At 35.8% G+C, this 26654-nt stretch overlaps 1 protein-coding gene across 11 annotated transcripts in view; it reads right to left on the bottom strand.

The window, feature by feature from the left end:
- The window catches only part of USP45 (ubiquitin specific peptidase 45), a 68817-nt gene that overhangs the window by 9082 nt on the left and 33081 nt on the right, over positions 1-26654 (bottom strand). For 8 of the 11 annotated variants that reach the window (XM_067702486.1, XM_067702492.1, XM_067702484.1 and 5 more), the window contains 8 exons: positions 23954-24084; positions 16415-16502; positions 10192-10273; positions 8182-8273; positions 6248-6304; positions 5401-5544; positions 3422-4094; positions 1703-1800 (listed from right to left, as the gene is read on the bottom strand). In XM_067702486.1, the coding sequence (XP_067558587.1) occupies positions 1703-1800; positions 3422-4094; positions 5401-5544; positions 6248-6304; positions 8182-8273; positions 10192-10273; positions 16415-16502; positions 23954-24084 (1365 nt within the window). Of the gene's footprint in view, positions 1-1702; positions 1801-3421; positions 4140-5394; positions 5545-6247; positions 6305-8181; positions 8274-10191; positions 10274-16414; positions 16503-23953; positions 24085-26654 lie in introns of those variants that run through there. The other 3 variants (XM_067702494.1, XM_067702493.1, XM_067702495.1) reach the window with 3 other exon arrangements.

Below are 26654 nucleotides of genomic sequence, written 5' to 3'. Positions count from 1 at the left end.
ATACTTACAATATTAATCATTTGCCATATTTATGACAAAGAGCTCTATCTTGTTGAGATTTGCCTTTCAGTGTTGTGGATGTTTCTGATATACAACTCTAAAGTTACTACAGGGAAACAGGTTTTCAGGGACACTGAAAAACTAGAAGCAAAGACATTGCTTAGAGAATCTGATCCATAAAATTCACAGTCCCAGAGAATTAGAACGTGGCTTTGCAGACATTACATTTAGCCTGAGAACAAGAAGGGACCGAGATATCTATAAAAATCTCCATTTAAGGGCATGAATTCTTTCTGTAAGTTGTTCCTAAAAGGGATGCAAGTACCAAATATAAAATAACTGCTACATCATTCTCAGATCTGGCATGACCCTATCTCATTCACACAGAGTCACTGCAGATATACACCTTCTATTTCACATTCTGATGTAATGAGACTCAATACATCTGCTTCTGCTCTCCATGGCCATTTCATTTCCACTCGGTTTCTGTAATGTTGGCTATAGAAAAATCAAGAACTTAATCGAATTTCCATGGATAGGGATGGGGGTATAGAGAAAAATTTCTTCCTGCCCATCTGTGGCCCACCTGAAATGTTGCAAATATATACTCAAAGCTTTCAATCTCTTCCCTTGAGATTTCTTTCAAGGGTTTTATACTTAGAAAATCTTTCACACAGAGGTCAGTTTAATAATTTTCATCAAGTTTTCTTCTAGTCTTTTGATAATTTGTTTCATACAATTAAAAAACATTTATCTGAAAATAGTATTGATATATATGGTCTGGAAGGAAGCTCTAACTTTTTATTTCTTCAAACACCCATCTTTCCTAAGTCCTTTACTGAGTAATCTAGCCTCTTCCCCAACTGATTTGAGATTCATCCTGTATCATAACAAAAGAGCTTTAAATTATACTCAAATTTTATTTATTGACAATTCTGACCATACTGTTTTAATTATTAAAGTTTCTTCCAGAGAAACTTTAAAATCGCTTTATCAAATGCAAAAAAAAAAACACAAAAAAACAGAGAGAGAGACAAGGCATTGAATTAAAACTATAAACAATTAGATAAAAACTTGATACATTATATTTAGGTTCTCTCCCATTAGTCCTACAAGAGTGAGGCCTGCCTTGCAGCCCTTTTTGCAATTGGTCCCAGCCAACCACACCCAGCCCACGTACAACTCTCATTGGAATGAAAGTTCAGAAAGTTATGTGCACCTTGTTATTTCTCTGCTTCTAAGGGTTCTTAATAAATCTTATTTTCCATTCACACACACACGTGCGTGCACACGCACGCATGCCACTGAGGTTCTGACCACCTAAATCTTCAAATATTGTGAATTAAACAATCTTATTTAGAAAAGTCTTGTAAGCTATTATGGATGAAAAAGCAATAAATCTTATATGACAAATTTTTTTTTAAATATTTATTTATTTGGCTGCACCAAGTCTTTGTTGCGGCGGCATGTACAATCTTTAGTCGCGGTATGTGGGCTCTTAGTTCCCTGACCGGGGATGGAACCCAGGCCCCCTGCCTTGGGAGCACGGAGTCTTAGCCACTGGACCACCAGGGAAGTCCCTCATATGACAAATTTTTAAATTCAATAAATTACTGTCTAATCCTTGACAGTAATTAACAAGACTTAGGGCTCTGCAAAACATATGATGAAAATTTGTAGAGTGTTACTAAAGGGAATTTACCTGATGAAATCTTTTAAGATGGAGAATTAGGATAGCTGGAACAGCAGAAATGAGCAATTGCTTCCTGGCATTAGTATAAACCCCTCCTGCTTTCTTTTCTGCATAAAATACAAGATAACAAAGTTCCTTGTAAATTACCATCTTATACATTATCTACTCTATAATACAGTAAACATTTAAATAGAAGCATCATACTACATTTTCAAAAATGTTAAAAAAGAAATTAGACCTCTGATTACAGGGAGCCTCTACTCGTTCCCAAAACTCCACTAATATGAAAGGGAGTATTTTTTAAGGCACATACTTATAAGGAGAAAGAATAGGGGAGGTGACACTTGCAATATAACTTTGGAAACTGGAAAGCAAATAGACCAGTAGTGACTTATGTCAATGCCCGCCAGTCAAAGAACAACAGAAACACACCTGTAGTTGAAAAAACTGGGTCATTACTCATTGCAGTGAAAAGAGATCATGTATCATGGGAATGATGGGTCATTTCAATAAGAGGTTGTTAGAAAAGACTTGTGATAGGATTTGAATATGGCTAATTGCATATTTAACTTGGATTAATGTAAGCTGGCATTTCTTCCTCTCCCATATAGACATTTCTTTAATTACTAATGTATTAATCATGTCTTTATTCTGATGCTTTGACATCTGGAGCCTTGCTGACACTGGAAAGGGCCTTTACCAGATCTAGCTAATTCCTAGATACTAAACAACTTAAGTGTGCCTTTCATATGCAAAACAACCAATCCAAAACCCATATCCCAACCACCTCCTTTATTGAGCTCTAATAACTCTAGGCCACTATTCACCTGCCCTAATCACACCAGAGCCAGGTACCAGACAGCTAGGGACAGCCCCTATACTGCAAAGTCCACTGAAATTTTCAAAACTAGTTAATCCTAAGCCTATCCTGCCGCATCCATTCCTTCCCTTAGAAACCACAATAAAGGCTCCTGCCTGCATTTTCCCCCTTGCTCCCTCTGTCTCCTGACCAACCCTGGTGCTTCCCCTTGTGGCCCTGTGTGGCGTGGCTTAGCATGCCCCCTCCTCTTGGGAACTATAAGTAATAAACTATCTTTTCAGTGGCAATCGTCTCCTTATCTGTTAGACTCATCATACCTAAATAATAAAACCTGCATTTTGAAACAACTAGTCACTAAGTAATCAGAGTGTTCTCTCCATTTAATCAAGGCTAGAGGTACACCAGAAATTTCTTACTTGACAAATCCCCCTTTTCTACTTTTCTCTGGTCAACAAAACACAGTTATTATATTGCTAGCTTTATAACATACAGTTACTTAAAATCTTCAAATTTCTATCTTATGATATGACTTTATACTAGATTGATGGGATTTATGAAGAACATTAATCTCACTAGTGTTGTAATTTTAAGTTTTACAGAAATTTTTTCTGGAAAGATTTCAGATAGCTAGTTCCCTGAAATAAGATTATGTGGGTGTGCATTTTCGAGGCAGAGATGGATACTTCCTGTCCTTCAATGTATTTCAACAAAAATCTACTGAAACGTTACTCTGCCCAGTCAGTGTCTTCAGTGTTGAGGTACAAATATGATAAGACAACCCCCTGCCTCCACGCAGCTAAAGTACGCAGACCAGGTTCTTAGGCTCCTCTTTGTGGGATCTATAACCCACTATCACTGTTTATCAGATAATCCATGAATACTTTTAAAAAATTAAGCTAAATATTTACCTGCAGAACTGGTTTCCTTTGGGTACTTCTGTTTCTTTTCAGTACAGTTCTCACACAGAAGCTTGTTGTTCCCCATTAGTAATTCCATAGATGTAAACTGATAGAGACAGGACTGAATTGAACATTCTTTAGAAGTGGTTATATAGCTCTGAGAAAGGGTCTGAAAAGCATTTTGGGGGCTGTAAGACACCATATGCTTGCCCTCTGAAAAACACAAATTATTTGAAACGTTTAGTGGCTGATTTTCTCTGTCAAAATCCCTATCTCCAGTTACAGTGCTGCTCAGGTGAAGTTCAGAAATAGCTCCAGCCACTCCCTCATCACCACCGTCACCCTCCTTGGTGAGTGGTTCACTCTCTGACGGATGGCGAAGGTGTCCATTCGTGTGCACAAAGTACCCACTGCTGGATCTCAACAACAAAGTCTGCTTAGGAGCACTTTCAGACTCTGAAGCCTCACTGTCGGCACCAACACTACTTTCAGAAAGGCTGGCTTCTTTTTCACTGCCGTCGGTAGGGCTTTCAGTCAGAGTCGACTCAGTGTTCACGATGCTTGCAGACGATGAGGAGTCTCTATTCATTTCAAGGTTTTCATTTTTCTGGTATATGACAACAGCTTTATCTTCTCCAGGTGACAATTTTCTTGTACATTTTCTGCCATGAATTAGTTGATTCTGTAAGTTGATAGTGTTTTCAGAGAAAAGAATCTTGTGACCTTACTGAAAATAAATGCCAGTAAGTCTTATTTAAACATTCGACAATTTCTAAAATACTATTTCTAGTACCTTTGAAATCCATTTCCTAAATCTACCCAAAGTACAATCAACAGAAGATATGCTAACAAAGAGCTCTAATTTGAAAATAAACTTTTACACAAGAAACCGACAATAATGGTTACCTATTCATGGAGAGGGAACAGGACTTTTGTAGAACAGTGCTATGAAGGAGGCTTTTCAAGTGTAAACCTTTGCATAATCTCTGTTGTCTTGCCCCTTAAAGGACCTTCTAACAGAGTAAGTTAAATCTGGTAATACATCAATTTGCCAAGTTAGTACAAATCATATCATGTAAAAAAGTTTTTTTTTAATGAGGTGCAAATTCAGATTGATGTCTTTAAATGTATACGGCATAATTCATCAACCAGGTATGTCCCTAGAGAAATAATGGGTCTAGACAATGGTCATCAATGACTGATAACATTACAGAAAGAGAAACATCAAACATGATGTGCACCTCATGATGGAAATATACACCACCACTTAAAAGTTTTCTTGCCAAAAATTAAATAAATAATCAAACTTAAACCTAATAAGTCCCTAACTGCCTTAGAGAGGAAACAGAAGGAACAGAGGCACCTCTTAACAACATGCAGATGAATTACTGCATGCAAAATGAATTACCACAACATACAAACTGAATTACTATAACATGCGAAATGAAACACTATTGATGTGGGAATGTGAGAGACTGCTGAAAAAAATGATATGATCACTTCAACAAATAAATTGCAAAGAAAAAAAAAGGTGGAATCTGTGGATTAAAAGACATTTAAAAGACATGGCAAATCTATAGATCTTTTTTAGATCCTAAATTCAAATATGCTTTCAAAAGCAAAAACAAGTATTTTATGAGACAACTGCAGAAATTTTAATTATGACTAGATATTTATGCTATTAACAAGTTTTAAATATTTTAGGTACAGTAATGATACAATAGTTATGTCTTTAAAAAGCATCTTTTAGAGATATACATTTAAGTATATGATGTATTGGGGATTTATTTCAAAATAATCTAGGATGGTGAGGAGGAAAATGTGGGATAGATACAGATAAAACATGGTTAGCTGTGAGATGATGACTATGACGCTGAGAAATGGGTACATGGGAGTTCATCATACTTCCTTACTTTTGTGTACTTTTGAAATTTTTTTTAATAAAAAGTTTTAAAAAACAGATGTCTCACAAATGCATATAATCTTACCTTATCTTTAGATGAAGAATGCTTCTTGGTGGCTCTAGGTTGATGAGTATTTTCTATAGTAACAGTGCCACTGTATTCACCATTATCTGTGTCCTGTAAACTTCTATATTTACTCATTCTTCCCAAAAGTACAGGTTTTGAAACCTATTAGATACCATATATATAACACAAAACTTCTTTAGGAAATAAATTCTGGATATCATCTACTTTTTAAAATTTCTAATTCATCTGAAATGTAATTTCCTAAACATTAATTCTCAAAATATGAAGCATAAAGGTTTAAATTCCTTGAGAATAAGAACTATATCATAGGGGCTTCCCTGGTGGCACAGTGGTTGAGAATCCGCCTACCAATGCAGGGGACACGGGCTCGAGCTCCGATCCAGGAAGATCCCACATGCCGCGGAGCAACTAAGCCCGTGCGCCACAACTACTGAGCCTGTGCTCTAGAGCCCGCGAGCCACAACTACTGAGCTCGTGTGCCACAACTACTGAAGCCCGCACACCTAGAGCCCGTGCTCTGCCACAAGAGAAGCCACCGCAATGAGAAGCCTGCGCACTGCAATGAAAAGTAGCCCCCGCTTGCCGCAACTAGAGAAAGCCTGCGCACAGCAACGAAGACCCAACACAGCCAAAAATAAATAAATTTATATATATATAAAAGAAGAACTATATCATACTTTACACATACATATACAAACTCCAATGTCACATACACTGTACAAACTCAATTACTGTATATAAAAAGTAATGACGCTCAGATGTCTAATAATATACTCAACAAATGCCTAAATATATGAATTTATAAATGCCCTTCACAAAAAGACTTAAGTTTTTTTCTCCTTACCCTTTCTTCTATTATAGGAAGTGAAATATCAATAAAAGGATCTTTTACTGTGGAGATCTTAAAAAGAAAACATATTGAGAACTTCAGTTAGAATTCTAACATAGACAATGTAGTTTTGTAAAGTCTTAAAGAAATCAAACTTCCCAGGCAACTAAAATCTTAAGTTAAAAAACGTTCCTGGAACCAACAGTAATTTAATTGGGTATAGCAACACATATTGTTAATCAAAACAAGATATCCCAAAACGTCAATAAATGCAACCCAACTGAATTTTATAATACTGTTAATATGACTAACCTGTAATACATAAAGTAACTAAAATAAACTGTGTTTAATAAAAGTGATTAACTGAAGATATAAACATATTTTTGGTGAAATTATGGCCATAACATAAATAAAATATGAAATGTTAAGAAAAAGCCATGAAAAAAGCCAGAGAGCTTGACTGTGTTTTGTAGATTCTTCAGGATAATTCTATTTTAAAAGATACTTGGGCTTCCCTGGTGGCGCAGTGGTTGAGAGTCCGCCTGCCGATGCTGGGGACACGGGTTCGTGCCCCGGTCCGGGAAGCCATGGCCGCGGAGCCTGCGCGTCCGGAGCCTGTGCTCCGCAACGGGAGAGGCCACAACATTGAGAGACCCGTGTATAGCCAAAAAAAAAAAAGATACTCTCTAGCTTGTGAAAAAGAAATTAACTTCTACGTTGAATATACTAAAAATTTAAGTGGGGTTTGACCATTGAACAAGGCGGGGCTTAGGGATGCTGATCCCCATCCCACCCAACTGTCAAAAATCACAGTATAACTTTACAGTTGGTGCTCAGTATCCAGGGTTCCGCATCTGCAGATTCAACCAAATGCACATTGTGTGGTACTGCAGTACTGATAGCATTTATTGAAAAAAATTTGCGTATAAGTGGGCCCTTGCAGTTTAAACCCATGTTGTTCAAGGGTCAACCGTAATATCATGATGATACATTCTGTGCTTCAGTATGACAGGCTAGAAGGAGATATAATATATAATCCTGACTTTATAAAACTAGAGGGGAAATGTACTCCATAATCTGGGACAGGAAGATGGACATAAAGACTCTTTTATGATTAAAATCTGACAGAAGTTGAAACCTATCGTACGTCACACGCTTTCAGAAATATTCCTTACCAAGCAACTGGAAACCTCTAAAAATTTATACATTCTTTAAGAAGTTATTAAAGTACAGATGGCATTCAAAATGAAAATTATCACTAAATTCAAAGATGAGTCAAGTCTGCTTAAAAACAACTCCAACAAGTCAAATAAATGTAAACTTTAAAAGTAGATCAGCCAGGGGCTTCCCTGGTGGCGCAGTGGTTGAGAGTCCGCCTGCCGATGCAGGGGACGCGGGTTCGTGCCCCGGTTCGGGAAGATCCCACATGCCGCGGAGCAGCTGGGCCCGTGAGCCATGGCCGCTGAGCCTGCGCGTCCGGAGCCTGTGCTCCGCAACGGGACAGGCCAGAGCGGTGAGAGGCCCGCGTACCGCAAAAAAAAAAAAAAGTAGATCAGCCTAAATTGTGTTATGACATTAAATTATTTCTATTGGGATTACAATTTAGGGCAATACATAATTATATTAACATAGTTACTCTCTTCGCAGAAGTTTCTCTTTCATTTTCAATCCAAATGAGTAGCTAACACATTGGAGCATATTAAAATAGGCTAAATGAACTTCACAGGTGTGTCAAGAGGAAAAATTAGATAACACGTTTACTTAAAAAAACTATACATTATGTTTATTTTCTAGGAGTGAAGGATATATTTTTAAAATACTTTTAAAAACTACTATGTAGTCATGTGTGACAAATAAAAATGACTGCTGATGATTACATGTGAAAGAAAACAATAAAAACAATGTGACCATAATCTATTCCATGTTGAAGTGAATTCCAAAGTACCTACATTTGCACATTCTTCACACATGACTGTGCTAGTTAATTCACCAATAAAGATACGATCTATGAAGTTCATTTTCACACCTTCTCTTCCATATGCTGTAAAAATAATACTTTTAATGCAAAAAACATGTCAACCATTAACCTAACAATGTAATAGGCTTTTTTTCCATTGAATCAAAAGAAATCTGAATAAGGCAGATACCCAGGACCATATTTAATAATATATTTCACTATATGATGTTATAATGTCTTTCTCCTTTACAATTCCACAGAGAAAATGTGACTATCAACTACTGTAGTCTCAAAGAAATAGCAAACTGTTCTTAAACTTAAGAAGTAAAATAGAGTATTAACCATATTCATACCACACTCAACTGCTCCAATTAAACCCTTTAAAGCCTCTGTGCCTATCCTAGAGGTAGATAGAGGGATGGGAAAACAGATTATGATTTAGGACTACAAATGCCAGGACCATAACTATGGAAACAACAGAGTAGTAAAAGACAAGTAAACACTGCATAGGATAAAGAACTAACATGGCAATTAATAACTCAGTTATATATGTAACTCCTGTTACATAAAAATGTTAAAATTATTCTCTTTGGGAAATATTTATAAATAAAAGAAAATTGTACTTATGATTTGCTTCAAAATAATATGTAGTTGGGGGAGAACAGATGAAACATAATACACCATGAATTGAATGTAATTTAAGCGGGGTGATGGGCACACAGGTACATGGTCATCATTATACTAGTCTCTCTAATGGAAGTTTGAAATTTTCCATAGTAAACCATGGGGAAAAACATATTAAAAAAACGTATTCACTCCTCTTTCAAACTTTTCTTCTATCGTTTTTTGATCTCTACCTTCAAATTTCATGCAAACGTTTTAAATCATTTTAGAACATTACTTGAAGCACTGAATGACAGAGCAGACTTTTATCTGGATATATCAATAAATATTTATTAATTATGATGATAACTATTTAGAAGTTATGTTAAACTAAGATGTTTCATTAACAAAAATTGTACAAGGGATTGAAAATAGGTTAAGATTACAAAACTGGAAAGAAGTGAAGGAATAAATGAGCAGTTATTCTAAACATGCACTAGATGGCACTATCTGAAAACAAGAGAACAAGTATACTTGAGAGTGTATTTTTCAAAATCTTGAACCTTTAACTGCACATAAAGTTTGTCATATACAATCATAATGTATGTATATTTGTTTATAAATTACAGATTAGTATGTACACATAATTAGTATGTACACATAATGCTACCAAAAAAAAACCAGATGTTAAAAAAGAGAGTAAAATACAAATAATATTTTTAAACATTTTCTATAAATGATGACTACACATTACCACTAGTTACTATCTCAAGGCAGAATATACTTTCCAGACAAGGTAAATCGTTAGTAACATGGGATATAAGTCCACACTTAAATACTGATCACTGTAAATGATCATCTTTGATTAGTTAATCACTGTTTCTGCCTCATATTTTGGCTGATGAAGACTCAACATTAGGAGTAGACATGTATGCTTGATTTAATAGTACTCTCATAAATAATGGTTTCCTTGCATTTGGAGCAATTTTTGGAGAATTTTTGGAGCACTGAAGCATTTTGTCTAGTTAAGACTAGACAATATCCAAAAATCCACCTATCTAAGTACACTTCAACTGCAAAATGATACAATGTGATAAAAGTGAACTTCTAAGCGAGGTTGCTACTTTCAACAACCTTTCAAGTCTCCCATAAGATACTTCACTTAAGGGCATCAGTGTCAATCTGTATATTTGATATTATTTTTATTTTTTTAAATTCACATGGATTCTAACATTTTCTTTCGATGACTCATTAGACTATCTTGCAGCCACAGGAGTAAGTACCCCCTCCTTTTAAGGCCATTAGTTCACATAATGCTCAGTTCCTTTCCCTGCCCCAAAAAGAAACTTACAATATTTTCTTCTAGAAAAAAGTTTTAATAGTGAAAGAGTCAACATACCTTTGACTTTTTTTCTAGTTTCATCATCAGCAGTTTTAGTAGTTGGGTTGTTAAATGCTTTGAGAATGCCAGCTTGTATTCGCTATAAAACAAAGTAATAAGAATTTATTAAGAATCTATACTAGAATATATTCTTTCAAAGCATTATTTTGTGTTCCTGTAAATAGAATCTGGTTTTAGTGCCAATCAACTCGAGCCTCATCCTCGTAATAAGAGGAGGACTTTCAAACAGCAAGGTACAGTGGATCTCAGTTCCCTAGTAAAATAAAATGATTGAATTTTTTAAAAAATCAAATATGTCCTTTCTTCTAGTTCTAAAATTCCATTAATGAATAACACTCTAATGCCAAATCCTCCCCCAAACAAAAGTCAAGATTCCCAAGTTTAGGTTCTCTCTTGGGTTTAAAGCATTCTCCTCAGTCGACAAAAAGCAAGCAGCCTGGTTTCATTTTGCTTATAGGTTTAGAGTAAGTTCTCCTTTTCCCTTCTCTCCCCTATCTCTCCCCGTCTCCTGCCCCCTCTCTTCCTCTCCCCCCACTCTGTCCCTAAAATAATTTACTCCTTAATTAGGACAAAAAGTAACAAATAGACCATAGGAAATTTCTTACCTATGAAGAAAATCTTAATATAAATATATAAGAAGCTATTAAACTGGTCACTATGACCTCCATGTAGATTATTTTACTTATATACATAGATGACTAAAGTCCAGAATATTCTCCACAGCAAGAGCCCAAATCTTAACTGTTTTATTTGAATTTAGTTGTCAATAACAATCATGTGTTAAAGTCATTAGCAACTCTTAGTAAATGATAAGGTTTATGGTTCCACATCTCTTGCATGTGTTTTAGGAAAGATCCAACCTCACAAAAAACTCTCAGAATAAAACTATATATATTCCAAAAATAAAGACATTTAAGCTAATAAATTATCATCTTTTACACTAATTATGGTCCTACTTAGTGGATGAATTTAATCTTCTTTAATTCACATTTTAACAGTGGGGTGAGGGGAAAGCTTATTAATTATTCTTCAAAATATATTTTTTAAGTAAAGTATTAATCACAGGTTTTCATATATGTGAAACCACTGTTAGACCTGGACTTCTTGGTGTGAAAATGATACATAAATCTGCTGTTAAAAAATTATTATGTCAGAGAAATTAGACCCAACTGCAGACTTCCCAGAGAATAATAAAACTTTGCATATCAGAATCCAAGATACTTCCCACCGTTCAGAAGAAAATTCACAGCTTTATATATTTAAATCAGTTGAAAAGAATAAAAACAAATGAATTAAGCAGCCAACTTATAAATTTAGAAAAGGACATCAAACCAAACAAAAGTATAAGGAAAGAGTTAATGAAGATAAAAGTAGAAATTGAAGAGAATAAATGAATCGAAAGCTGACTCTTTTTTTATTTTGCGGTACGCGGGCCTCTCACTGCTGTGGCCTCTCCCGTTGCAAAGCACAGGCTCTGGACGCGCCAGCTCAGCGACCATGGCTCACAGGCCCAGCCGCTCCGCGGCACGTGGGATCTTCCCAGACCGGGGCACGAACCCATGTCCCCTGCATTGGCAGGCAGACTCTCAACCACTGCGCCACCAGGGAAGCCCCCCCAGTTTTATAAAACTAAACAATATATTATTTAAGCATACAGAGGTAGCTCTCAAAAACTATAAGAAAAAGCAATGGAATTATTTCTGTAAAAGTCAAAATAGCGGTTGCCTCTGATAAGGAAGAAGTATTTGAAAAAAAGAGGTAGTTTTTATGGTACTAATAACATTCTTTTTCTTTTTTAACTCTGGGGGTGGTGGTAGGGAGAAGTACTAATAACATATATAATAATATTATGCTTTAAAGTATATGTATATTGGTACACATTCTTCTGTATGTGTGATGTTTTACAGTAAGTTTTTAACACCCTCCCCCAATAATTATGAAAGTGAGTTTTGTTTATTAACTAGCCTATGATCAGCACATTTTATTTCCTAGAACTGCTCATTATTCTCTTCAAGTGTTGTTTTGAAAGTTAATGCAATGTATACCTTACATAGCTACAAAGTAGGGTGTAAAAGTGAACATACAGCAATCCATACCATGTCACACTCTCCTGAAATATATGTGAAAGAAACTGAAATAATGTGGCCCAGAAGCTATTAAGTATTGAAATAATCTCCAATTCAGACTCAATAAACTTGAAAGTTTATATAATTTGGATATTGTCCAAGCTCAACTTGACTTTTATACCTTGAACAGAGAACTTATTAAACTAAAATATGAAAATTAGAATGGTGTGAATTCCATGTAAGAGAAACTTTTAATGGACTTAAATGAAAGATGCCAATAAATACCCATGTTCACCTATAAATATTTAATATAACTGTAAAAGGCCTCTCCAGCCACTAAAGATAAAGCCTCTAATTCAACTTAGAAGTCTGTAAATTTATTCTACAATTTGGAACATTCAGACGACTTTCAGTAGAATTGAATGAGCCTTCACCATACTCTAAAATGTAAGCTATGATATCACACTTTTAAAAAAGAGTAAAAACAATTAAGCTGTTGAAATGATTGACTTTTAAACTATTAGACTTCTGCTTTTTTATTTTATCCTAGCCACAAATTTATATTCTCTGCCCTAAACTGTTAAAGAGTTAATAGGTAGTTCATCAAGCTGAATAAAATAAATAGGCTTAGGTCCATCTCCAACCTTTCATTGTTGTGCTTTGAACCATTTAGGTTTAAAAAAAAAAAAAAGACTTTGGTTAGGGAGTGACTAACAACCACGGCACATAAATCATTTAGCAGTACCCATGTTCGACTAGTTCAAATCTCCATGTTAAACTTCTTTCAAAAATAATGCAAACACTCATAATTTAAGTTAGCTGAGATATTCTACCTTTAAAATAATCTTACCCAGTAATGTATTAAAGCGATATATCTTTGATAATGCAAATGTAATTATCATTCATTTAGAGATAGCTCAAATTAAAAGGAAAAAAGTAAAGAAGCATATATTTCTAAGGTAAAAAGGCTGCCTATAAAAGAAGTTCTTATTGTGAATTTTATTTTTTTTATTTCACACATAAAAAATTTAGAATTTTTGCACAAATGATCCCTTTCTTTAGCTCTCTACTCAGCGAGTTATATTCCTCGACTTCAGAGTCATAAGAAAAAGACCCTAGTGAAACAATATGAAAAGAGGTCAGTAGTTTTTAATCATCACTAGAAGAGTCTGGTGGCAGACATACCGCTGTAACCTTCCTTCAAGCAAAAAACACATGGCAGAGACAAACTACAACAGCAGCCCGATTAACAGCTGCAGAGTTCCCAGGCCAGACAATGCAGCTCCTGCTTGGGTACTCACTGTAACTGACTGGCACGACTGTCCTTGCTTACGAGACTGAATAGATCCACAGACTTGACATTTTAATTCTGCCACACCATCTAAAACCCTCAAATAAAGGAAGAAAGATAAGAGCTTTCAAAAACCAATGTTTCCTGCTGTACTGCCTGAGTTTTCAAGATACTGTGAATCATCATAATGTATCATTATGACAAAAGAATAATTTAATTGTAACAAAGAATGCCATCAAGTAATACAAGTAAAACAGAAAAAAATTATAGGGATAGATTTTATTGTTTTATTTGTAATATCAGCAGAGAAAAACATTGCAAAGAGTGACTTTTAATTCCACTTACAATGATACATGACCACCATGTAGCAAATGTATCCTGCAAATCATAGGGGAAAAAATATTATTCTAGCAACTGATGGTTTGAATTAATCCTAAAGTAACTACTATGTCATCTGTAGGATCAGAAGGTCAAAATGCATTTACTACTCATAACACAAAGACAGAGCATCTCTTTCCACCTTACTACCTTGCATCGACCCCTTCAATAAGAGTATCAATATATCATAGTTATTAAATCAGAGTTAATACTTTTTTCAAATAGTGAAATAATTATGGCTAAATTTTAAATAGCAAGCTTAAAAAATGGGTTATTTATACTAGTCACTGATGACCAAGAATTAAAATTAAACTTTAATAAGCAGTATTGGATAAAATTAGATAATTAGTTTCGAGGTCAGAAAGACTTAAGTTTGAATCTCCATTCTTGATATCAGTTTCTAGATCTAAGAAAATGTGATCAAATATTAGCTCAGGGAGATTGTGTTAATGTCCCAAAACTTAACTAATTACAAATCTCTTTACTGACTTTTTTCAAAACAAATTACAGGTAAAACATAACACAGAATTACCCTGTCAATTTAACAGTTTATTCAAATTATAACATATTCAAAATAACTGCAAATCCCCAAGTAACTAGCTAGTATAAATCATTTAAGAGACTGTTTTCCTCCCAATTCAAATTCTCAAGAAATACTTTCCATTTAAAGGGTAAGCACAGGGAATTCCCTGGTGGTCCAGTGGTTAGGACTCGGTGCTTTCACTGCCAGGGGCACAGGTTTGATCCCTGGTCTGGGAACGAAGATCCAACAAGCCATGAGGCGTGGCCAACAAAAAAAAAAGGGCGTGGGGCGGGGGGTAAGCACAGACAACATATTCAACATTCACTGAGCACTACTGTGTGCAAGGCACATGGGATACCATTCCTTGAGGAGACCACAATCTAAGAGAGATGATAGACGTAAATCTAAATAGAAGGTAGTAGGGTTCATAATCAAAATATATAAAATAGATGGCAGAAAAGGAATGACACCTTCAGAAGCTGAATTCAACTAATTTAATATGAAAGTCTAACAATAGCCAATTAAGGATAGGATTGTAATATACACTGTTTGGTAGCAGGAGGGTGTAATTAACTCATTCTTTTTTTTTTGCTGTATGCGGGCCTCTCACTGTTGTGGCCTCTCCCTTTGCGGAGCACAGGCTCCGGATGCGCAGGCCCAGCGGCCATGGCTCACGGGCCTAGCCGTCCGCGGCATGTGGGATCTTCCCAGACCAGGGCACGAACCCGTGTCCCCTGCATCGGCAGGCGGACTCTCAACCACTGTGCCACCAGGGAAGCCCTTAACTCATTCTTTAAGATAATTTACGAAAAAATATTAGAACCATAACTCTCTCTTCACTGAAAACTGGCCATTAGGAGTAAAGAAACACTACAATGTTATGTACAATTCAAACAAAGTAGAATTTAAAAAACAAAAGGAGGGTCCACCCTGCCTAGTAACATAGTAAACACCTACCACAAACATATCAGCCCTTCATTTTCACCTGGTTGCTCTACTACCATATTAATATTTAGATTAAGAAGGGTATTCACCTTGAACAGAAAACAGGATTTCACCTGTTATTAACAATTATGATTGGCAGGGGCTGCCCAGAGTGCTGTGTTGAGAATGATTCTGAGACTGAACACTGACTCAGTGGAACTGTTATGAATGATGAGCAGGGTCTGCTATGAGAGAGAAAGGGAGGAAGTGGAGGATATGTGCTGTGTATTTGATATCTTGCATCTTTAATATCTTGTATTTTCTCTGAAAAATTGTATACTATTTGCATACGACCCCACCAAAAAAGGTGAATATAATTTAATATTAAAGTCAACCAACAGCCAATCAATTAAGGGACAGGATTACAATAAACCCTGTTTGGGAAATCTAACCAGTCCTTTTTTACTCAGAAACAGTCCCTGATCCAGGAGGCTGGGACCCCAATTTCCTGGTTCCTGAGTGGACTGCAATCCAACATGGGATAATGGGACTTCTCTCTTTTGGGAATTTAGAATTGGGATTCACAAGCAGCAAGCCATGGTGGTCAGGTGCTACCATTCAGACAGGGAAACAAAGAAACTACTCTGTCCACAGAGAGATGGGTAAAGGAAATCTATAGAGCCATAGAAACTGGGGGGAAAAGGAGAATACTTTCCGGATTCCTGAGAACCTTCCTGTCCTATATCCCCCTTTATTTGGATTATTAGATCCCCTTTTCTTTATTTAAGCTAGTATTAATTAATTTCTGTTATTTATAGCCACAGGGCATTAACTAATAAAGGGTAACAGAGTTGCGAAAGAGTGAAAAAATAATCTTCTGGTAGAAGGGGCAAAAAAGTGGGGGGAAGAGAAGAGTAAATAGAAGTTTAAAAAAAAATCAAATTACTCTCAAACGTACATTAAAATTTTGGTAAAAATTCCTTCAGTTTTGTACCCTCTTCTTAAAGAGAATATGTGATAAACACAAAGAAACCTGACCTTTGTTTCTTCTGTCCTCACTGCATCGAGCAGATAATGAAGAAGTTCCTGACTGTCCTGTTGCTGAAAACTTTTAAATCCAGGGGCCCTATGATTTAAAAACAAAACAGGAAAGAAAAAAAGAACATTTTATCAACGATATATTATTATTATTTAAAATCACCTTGAAATAACATGTATTCAAAGATTCAATTTACTCCTTTTTCTATAAATAGAAAGACAAAATGTGATTACTCTTCCAATTAGGATGAGATCTTCAGTACACTGAGAATAATATGGCTAAACACTTACTAAGCAACTACTACATGCCAAGTATAGTACATATGTTAAGCTTCACATAATCCTGAAACAAGCTTGGAATGTACTATTTTCTTTAGCTTATATATGAGGGTTCAGAGGGACTATTTAATTTGCAAGGTCACACAGCAGGTAAAAAAGCAGTATTCAAACCCAAGCTACTGTGATCTATTATCTTCCTACCTTATATAACCAAAAGAAAAGCAAGAGATTATTTATATTAATATAAAGAACTATAAACTGTTATCTCTATGAAGGTTTCCATTTTATGAATTTGACAATCAGATTTCCTGTGTATTAATTAAATAAAAGGATAAGGGGTTATTCATGGAGAAATCAGCACAGCAAATGTTTAGCTGATTTCAGTAACTTTAAAAAGTAATATTTACTGCAATTAACTCAATGCTAAAATGAATATTTTTCCCTTAAATGCAAACAATTACTAAATTTAAAAAGTGCTCTGAGCTAAGACGAAGAAAGAATTTTGTCAAAATAATACAAAATAGTAAGACTATCTCATGGTAGTACAAGTTTACAATGGTCTTATTATGATATATACCACATATTTCATTTGATGTACACAACAGTGCTGTTAAGGAATTCATAAATACATACTCCGCCATTTTATATAAGTGACTTGAGCACCCATGGATTTTGGTATCCTCGGGGGTCCTGGGACCAATCCCCTGTGGATACCAAGGGACAACTGTAATACAAACTCCGCTTTACGCTTGAGAAAACTGAAGAACAAGTTGAGTGCCACTGACATAAATCCAGGTCTTCTGATTCTTGAGTCCAGTACTTTAAGCATTATTCCTCATCATCTCATAATGAATATTCATCCTAGTAATGTACTAGTATGAGTCCCTGGTGCTAAAACACTCTCTGAACTACTGGCGAATCTAGCCTGCAACAGGAACCATCATTTCAGTTACTCACTCTTGCTAAGAAGTAGCAAACAGCAGCATGATGTAGAGAACACTGTCACTTACTCCCTTGGTGAGCTTCCCTTTCTGCGTGTGGTGGATAGTGCCCACCTCCTAGATCAGAGATGAGGACAGAAACCAAGATGGATACAAATTCCAACCCCCTTAGGGCCTCCCCAGTCGGAATTCATAAAGGCAGAAATTGCATGACACTACACTTAGGCTGTAGGTATCAGGAAAGGTCTGGGAAGTAGAAGAAGACTGGGAGGGGAAATGGGGATCCTTCAGAGAGCCTCACAGCCAGGCGGCAGGTAGGAGGAGATAGTTTATGGCTTTCGAAGCAGACACACAGGAAGAAATAGTTCCCAAACAAAGGAGAAACTGTCTTCACCAGGTCTCTACCTATAGCTCCATCTCAACCATGCACAAAGCACTTACTGCCTTCTAAACCACTGAAGAACATTTAATAAACCTAGATTTTTTTCTTTCTTCTTTTACTTAGGGCTGGGGAACAAATCATATGATGACTTATAGAATCTCTACCAATAAATACCAAAAGAGACCTTCAAACTTAAAGGATAAACATAGTAAAATCACTAAATATATGAAAAAATTCACCCTATTCAAAACAAGAGAAACTCTAAACATTGACAGGAACTGTGCCTTAGTGAAAGCGTTACTGCGGGAAAGAGTTGAGAACTTTCAGAAATCTCAAATTCTAAGAGGAAAATGTATACACACTCATAAAACAGGAACAGACTGCCAAGACAAAGAAATTTAAAACAAGAGAGACTTCATGGAGATGTCTTCTGGGTGCAGATGAATCAGTCTGTTCATAATCCAAAAACTCTCTCTGCTCCAAACATAACAAAATATAAAAAGAGAAAACAAACAAACGAAAAAGGCTTAAGTGGGATTCAATACAAAAAAATCTCACAGAACAAAAATATTAGAACATGAAATTGTAGGCAAACTAAAAAACAGACTTGACAGGCTCTAGGCCTGAAACAGCTCAGCCCTGAAGGGTAAAGAAAACTAAAAGTACTTCAGACAGAGACCAGAGCCAGGATCATTGTTTAAGGATGGTTGATGTTACCAAGAGCCTGAAAGGAAGCCCTTAGGCAAGTGTTACCTAAGGCTACAACAGAACACAGGCACAGCCTAGGGACCTGAACCTGAGCCAAACCTTCTACAGACTCTTCTCCCATCTGCTAACCAGGGTAGCATGGTAACTGAATCATTAAGAGAGCTGGATCTCCAAGGCCAGCCTGGAGGGAAGGGGTGAGGCTATCATAAAATTCAAAATTTTTAGGCAGAAAGAGGAGGTGGATATGAGGAAGGGAGAGGATGGGAGAAAGCAAAGGAGTTGAAGACAGGAGCAGAAGAACAAAAAATTCACTCCAAGGAAGACTACAATCCAGTATTATAAAACACATAAAGAAATCTAATGTTAAAAACAACTGAAATGAATTTACTTCACTCCAAATAAATTGTATAGAACCGTCCCAAAGGTGTTGCCATAAATATGTTGAGAATGTCCAAAAGCATAAAATAAAGGCATAACTGCCAATAAAAGCCCAGATACTACAAAAAATAGAAAAAAATTTAAATAAGAACATGTAGATATAAGATAGCAAATTAAAATATTAGAAGAAAATAAAACTACAGATATAAAAATACAAAAAATAGGATAAACTCTAAACTATACACAGTTGAAGGGTAAATTAGTAAATTAGAAGATAATACTGAAGAACATACCCAGAATACTATATAGCATACTGAACTTTCATCTTTTTTTTCGGCTGGGCCGCCATGCAATCAGGATCTTAGTTCCCCGACCAGGCCAACCAGAGACTGAACCCATGCCCCCTGCAGTGGAAGCGAGGAGTCTTAACCACTGGACTGCCAGGCAAGTCCCTGAACTTTCAACTTATTTTGAGACTTTGATGGCATCCTTAAGGTACGTGACACACCACAGAATATCACAAAACTAGGAATATATATGTGTGTGTGTGTGTGTGTGTAATTTCTTCATGGACAAAACCCAAAGAAAGCTCAGCACATCAATACTAGTTAGCAACATGAAGGAATAAAGGAAGCAAAAAGGTGGGCATGAATGAGGGACTTCCCTGGTGGCACAGTGGTTAAGACTCCGAGTTCCCAATGCAGTGGGCCTGGGTTCGACCCCTGGTCCAGGAACTAGATCCCACATGCGTGCCGCAACTAAGAGTTTGCATGCCACAACTAAGGAGCCCTCGAGCCTCAACTAAGGAGCCTACCTGCAGCCACTAAGACCCGATGCAACGAAATAAATAAATATTTTTTTAAAATGGGCATGAATGAGAATGGAGACATAGAATCACTCTAGCATCTCTGAACCTTTCAGGGAAGAGTTCATGTAAAAACTAGTGACACCCAAATAAGATCTATACCGGAGTTGATAGTACTATGTTAATGTCAATTCCCTGGTTTTGACAATGCACTACTATCATATAAGATATTATCACTGATGGAAGCTGGATGCAGGGTACACAGGAACTCTGTACTCTTCTTGTAACTTTTTGTGAGTCTCAAAACTATTGCAAAATAAGATACTGAAGGGGAAAAAAAAGCCAGAGGAAAGCTGAAGAACTTGCTCCCAACAGTTCATCACAAGTGGTCAAAGTGTCTGACAATCACCATTATAACAGAATCTTCAAGAGATTGGCTCAACTTTCAAAAATCAATCAATGTATGCATACAGCATGGAAGAATCTCAAAATAATTATGCCAAGTGAAAGAAGCCAAACCAAAAAAAGAGTACATGTTGTATGATTCTATTTATAGTTGATCCTTGAACAACACAAGTTTGAACAGTATGGGTCCACTCACATGCAGATTTTTTTCAGTAAATACGTACTAGAGTACTACACAATCCTCAGTTGGCTGAATCAACAAATGTGGAACCTGGGATCTGGAGGGCCGACTGACTGTAAAGTTATATGCAGATTTTTGACTTCAGGGAGGGTTGGTGCCCCAAAACCCTGTGTTGTTCAAGGGTCAACTGTATACAGAATTCTAAAAAATGCAAACTAATCTATAGTGGCAAAAAATAGGTAAGGGGTAGCCCTGGGGCGGGGCTTGGGGAAGGAGTCCAGAGAGGGATTACAAAGGGGCCCAAGAAAACTTTTAGGGGTGACAGATACATTCATCATATTGACTGTGGCAATGGTGTTACAAGTGTATACATATGTTAAAACTTAACTGATATTACACTTTACATACATACAGTTTATTGTAAATTAAATATGTTCACTAAAGCTATTCAGAATATCCATTAATACAATTCACTATTTCAACAGGTTAAAAAATATATGATTATTTTAATAGATGCAGAAAAAGCACTCCGTAAAATTTAATACCCATTCTTTTTTCTTATAAAACAACAAACATTTATTATCTCATTTTCTCTGGGCCAGGAATCAAGGTATACCAATACCCATTCTTGATAAGATCTCTCAGAAAAAACTAGGGATGAGAATTTCCTCATCCTGATAAAAGGCATCTATGAAAAACCTACAGCTCTTGTCATTCTTATGTGTGAAAGCCTGAATGCTCTGCCCCTTATATCAGGAACAAAGCAAGGATGTCTATTATATCACTCCATCACCACACTGGAGATCCTTGCCAGCAATATAAGGTAAGAAAAATATATAAAAGGATACAGCTTGGAAAAGAAGAAATAAAATGGTCTGTGTTTACCAATGACATTATTGTCTACATAAGAAATCCCAAAGAATCTACATAAAGCTACTCTAACCAGTAAGTGAACTGAGCAAGGAAGCAAGAAAAAAGGTCAATACACAAAAATCAATTGTATTTCTCTATATTAGCAATGAACAACTAGAAATTGAAAAAAAATTTAAGTACCAAATTACAATAACTACCATTAAAAAAACCCATGAAATTCTTAAGGTAAATCTAACAAAATGGGTGCAGGATTCATAGGATGAAAGACATAAAATTTTGATGAGGAAAAATCAAGGACCTAAATAAACGAAAAGGTATCTGATAATCATGCATTGGAAGACTCAACATTGTTAAGATGTCATTTCTCTCCAAACTGATCTACACATTCAATGTAATCCCAACTGACAAACTAATTTAAAAGTCACATAAAAAAGTGAAGGACCTAGAGCAGTAACCCACCCCCCCAAAAAAAGAAAATTTGAGGACTCACACCATCCAATTCCAAGACTTAGTATGAAGCTATAGTAATCAAGACAGTACAGTATTGGGGTAAGAACAGACATATAGATCAATGGAACAGAACAAAGTCCAAAAATAGACCCAACATATATGGCTTAAATCTTCACCTGACTTTTTCTTTTTAATCACTTTTGTTAATATACACATATCTCTTTTTAAAATAAATACAATAAAGCAAAAGAAAATGCAATTTAAAAATATTTTCAAATAACGTTTGATCCAGTAATTCTATTTATCCCACAGACATACTCTCGTAAGTGCAATGATACACACACACACACACACACACACACACACACATATACGCACATATCTACATGTAAAATCAAATAAGTTATAGCCACATGTACTAATATAGAGAGATGTATAAAACACATTAAGCAAAACAAGCAAGTTGCAAACAATTTATTTTTATGTCTATGTATGCATAATCACTTTTGGATAGAATAAAGAAAACAGATAACAGTAGTCTGAATTTTTATCTATGAGCACCTATCATTTTAATAATAATTAGAAAATGTTTACAAATCTCTATAAAACCAGAAAATAAAAAAGACACAAAACAAAGTTATTTTGGGGAGAGTCAAAAACAGATTTCTAAAGTACATAATGTCCTAAAAACTTTTTAACTATATGAGGCACCCAGGTCTCTGAGACTTTTAAAGGCCTTTTTTGTTCTTTAGGCTTTGAAAAAACAGCACCTGGCAACCAAATGAAACATATAATAAACCCTCCATATTTTGGACTACATTTAAAATACCATGGCACATTATGCTAAGTGAAATAAGTCAGTTACAATAAGACAAATAGTGCATGACTCCAATTATATGAGGTACCTAGAAAGGCGGGAGGGGAAAAGTGGAGTTACTAATTAATGAACAAGTTTTAGTCAAGCAAGATGAATAAGCTCTAGAGATCTGTTCAACACTGTACCTACAGTCAACAATAACATATTGTACACTTGAAATTTTTTTAAGAGGGTAGATCTCATGTTGTGTTCTTTCCACAATAAACTTTTTTTTTTTTTTTTTTTTTTTGCGGTACACGGGCCTCTCACTGTTGTGGCCTCTCCCGCCGCGGAGCACAGGCTCCAGACGCGCAGGCCCAGTGGCCATGGCTCACGGGCCCAGCCGCTCCGCGGCATGTGGGATCCTCCCGGACCGGGGCACGAACCCGTGTCCCCCGCATCGGCAGGTAGACTCTCAACCACTGCGCCACCAGGGAAGCCCCACAATAAACTTTTTTTAAAAAGAAAGTCAACATTGGTACAATACTATGAGATAAAATAAAATGCAGTAAAATATAATACAATACCATGGCTTAGGTAACTAGCTTAAATTAAAAATGAAATTTTAAAACCTGGAGATATACAAAAATGCAAGTTCACATTTAAAGAATTTTGTTTCTACATATTTTACTAATTGTGGACTGGACTAGTTTATGAGCTCCTGAAAGGGTCTGTTTTTAATAAATTATAAGCTGTGTACCCCTGGATTCTAGCAACTACTTGTAGTTGATCTCAAATTTCTATAAAGGAATAAATGAATGTCAGGTCCCTTATGATATGTGTTTATTTCTAAGCACACAAGTATTTTGTTTTTAAATATACTGTGATATCTTGGGAAATTTACTTAAATTCTGCATGCCTCAAAGCTCATCTTTAAAAATAAGAAAACTAGGTTAGATGATCTATTATAACACTCTTAGATTTTATAATTCTATAATTTTCTCACTTTATGGTATTACATCATGGGCTTCTGAGTCAGGACAGATATCTATTTAAACTCTATTTTTGTCACCATGAAACAAGGTAAGCTACTCAACTTCTGGGGGGTCTCAGTTTCCTTATATATAAAATGGGGATAAACAATCACTTCTTCAGAGTATTATGAGATATAATTTAGATAAGGCACACAGCTGCAACTAAACGAATGTTAGTTCTTTCTCTTGGTAGTCTAGGCAATAACAGCCATGTCACAGTCAGAGTCAAACTACTCATATTAAGTGATAAACACGTTAGTGTTTTGTAACTCATGATTATTTATATTAAGAATGTAGATGTACCCACTTCTGACAAAGCTGATTAAAAAGAACTCTGGGAGAAAGCGGTCCTCTTTCAGTCTCCTTCATGCTGTGAAGAAACAGGAACAAGGCTGAGGTCAATGGTCCAGGGCTTGAAAGTTCCACCACTAATGGGTCCTTTAAAAACATGATCAACTCTATATCAGAAATACACAATTTTTAAATAAAATATTTTTTAAAATCTAAGTTACACTCTGTTTAAATGATGACTAAATCACCTCAAGTGTATATAAGATGAATATATAAAAAATGAAATTAAACGCCTTACCTTGAAAAATACAGGTATTTTCATATCCTCTGCCCTTTACTTAATAAAACTATTAGCTTAAGAGTGAAAAACCAGCTTGTAACTGTCCCTTAATGTGCTCTCCTAAAATAAAATCACTCATCGACTTGATATTTGTACAAATTCACAAATTTGTACAAATTCACAAATAATCACAAATTACATTTATGAGCAAAACCCCATACTCTTCTTTTCCCCAAATATTTTACTAACAAAATAAGGAATGAGAAATTATGTCACAAATTGGTACACTATCTCCCTCTTTTAAAGGAGAGAGACATACAGTTTGACAAAAGCAGTTACAACTGTGTGAAGGAGCAACACTCTTTATTCTAGAATTTTTTCCCCATCAAGTTTTATCTTCTAAAACGTTATCCTTGCTAGTAACCCCTCTCCTTACAGACAATGAATAAAACGCAGATCCCAAATATAATCCTCAGACTCTATAGAATGTTATCTTCTAAGACAACTATCACATATGTTGTCTCATTCATAAACTCATGAAATACAAATTACATATATATTTCATACCAACTATCCTTAAAAATCAGCCATCTGGCTAAAACCACAGAAAAGACAGGCTATAATTTTCTATAGCTTTTGAATATCATAAGTGATTTCTGCAATGTTCAGTAAATTGAAAGCTACCTCAAGGGTCAAAAGTAAAATCCAAGGCAGTTTCAAAGCTCAAGCACTAAGGGGCAGTATCCCCTGCTCCCAACTTAAGTATTTTGAGACAGTTTAAAAACTTCAGAACTGAGTGAGTAAATAGCCTGTTTTTAAAAGTATATTTAAATTTTGAAAACAAAAGCAAGTTTATTGGTGAGAATGAAATACGGGTGAATCTCACTAACATGTTGACAGAAGCCAAATGTAAAAGAGTCCATATTGTATAACTTCATTTACATATAATATTAAAACAGGCAAAACTAATCTGCCCTTTAGAAACCAGGTTAGTGGCTATCCTTGTGAGGCAGGAAGGCAGGGAATGGAAGGCAACCTGAAGGGGGCTTCTAGCTGCTGGTAAAGCTCTGTTTCTTGAGAAAAATGTTGGTTAGTTTCAGTTCAGTGTATTGAGTTTGTGAAAATTCATCAACTCTACATTTATGATGTATACTCCTCTGTGTGAATACTTTAATAAAAAATTTTTAAAAGTAAGCATACTGCTGCCCAGAGATAAACCCACGCACACATGGTCACCTTATTTTTGGTAAAGGAGACAAGAATATACAGTGGAGAAAAGACAGCCTCTTCAATAAGTGGTGCTGGGAAAACTGGACAGCGACATGTAAAAGTATGAGATTAGATCACTCGCTAACTCCATACACAAAAATAAACTCAAAATGGATTAAAGACCTAAATGTAAGGCCAGACACTATAAAACTCTTAGAGTAAAACATAGAACACTCTATGACATAAATCACAGCAAGATCCTTTCTGACCCACCTCCTAGAGAAATGGAAATAAAAACAAAAATAAAATGGGACCTAATGAAACTTAAAAGCTTTTGCACAGCAAAGGAAACCATAAACAAGATGAAAAGACAACCCTTAGAATGGGAGAAAATATTTGCAAATGAAGCAACTGACAGAGGATTAATCTCCAAAATTTACAAGCAGCTCATGCAGCTTAATATCAAAAAAACAAACAACCCAATCCAAAAATGGGCAGAAGACCTAAACAGACATTTCTCCAAAGAAGATATACAGATTGCCAACAAACACATGAAAGGATACTCAACATCACTAATCATCAGAAAAATGCAAATCAAAACTGCAAGGAGGTACCACCTCACACTGGTCAGAATAGCCATCATCAAAAAATCTACAAACAATAAATGCTGGAGAGAGTGTGGAGAAAAGGGAACCCTCTTGTACTGTGGGTAGGAATGTAAATTGATACAGCCACTATGGAGAACAGGATGGAAGTTTCTTAAAAAACTAAAATTAGAGCTACCATATGACCCAGCAATCCCACTACTGGGCATATATCCTGAGAAAACCGTAATTCAAAAAGAGACATGTACCACAATGTTCATTGCAGCACTATTTACCATAGCCAGGACATGGAAGCAACCTAAGTGTCCATAGACAGATGAATGGATAAAGAAGGTGTGGCACATATATACAATGGAATATTACTCAGCCATAAAAAGAAACGAAATTGAGCTATTTGTAGTAAGCTGGATGGACCTAGAGTCTGTCATACAGAGTGAAGTAAGTCAGAAAGAGAAAAACAAATACCGTATGCTAACACATATATATGGAATGTAAAAAAAAAAAAAAAAGGTTCTAATGAACCTAGGGACAGGACAGGAATAAAGACACAGACGTAGAGAATGGACTTGCAGACACGGGGAGGGGGAAGGGGAAGCTCACCAAGTGAGAGAGTAGCGTTGGCA

Source organism: Pseudorca crassidens, chromosome 13 (genome assembly GCF_039906515.1).
Source record: "Pseudorca crassidens isolate mPseCra1 chromosome 13, mPseCra1.hap1, whole genome shotgun sequence".
Taxonomy (NCBI): Eukaryota; Metazoa; Chordata; class Mammalia; order Artiodactyla; family Delphinidae; genus Pseudorca; species Pseudorca crassidens.
This window is presented reverse-complemented; position numbering and strand designations above follow the sequence as displayed.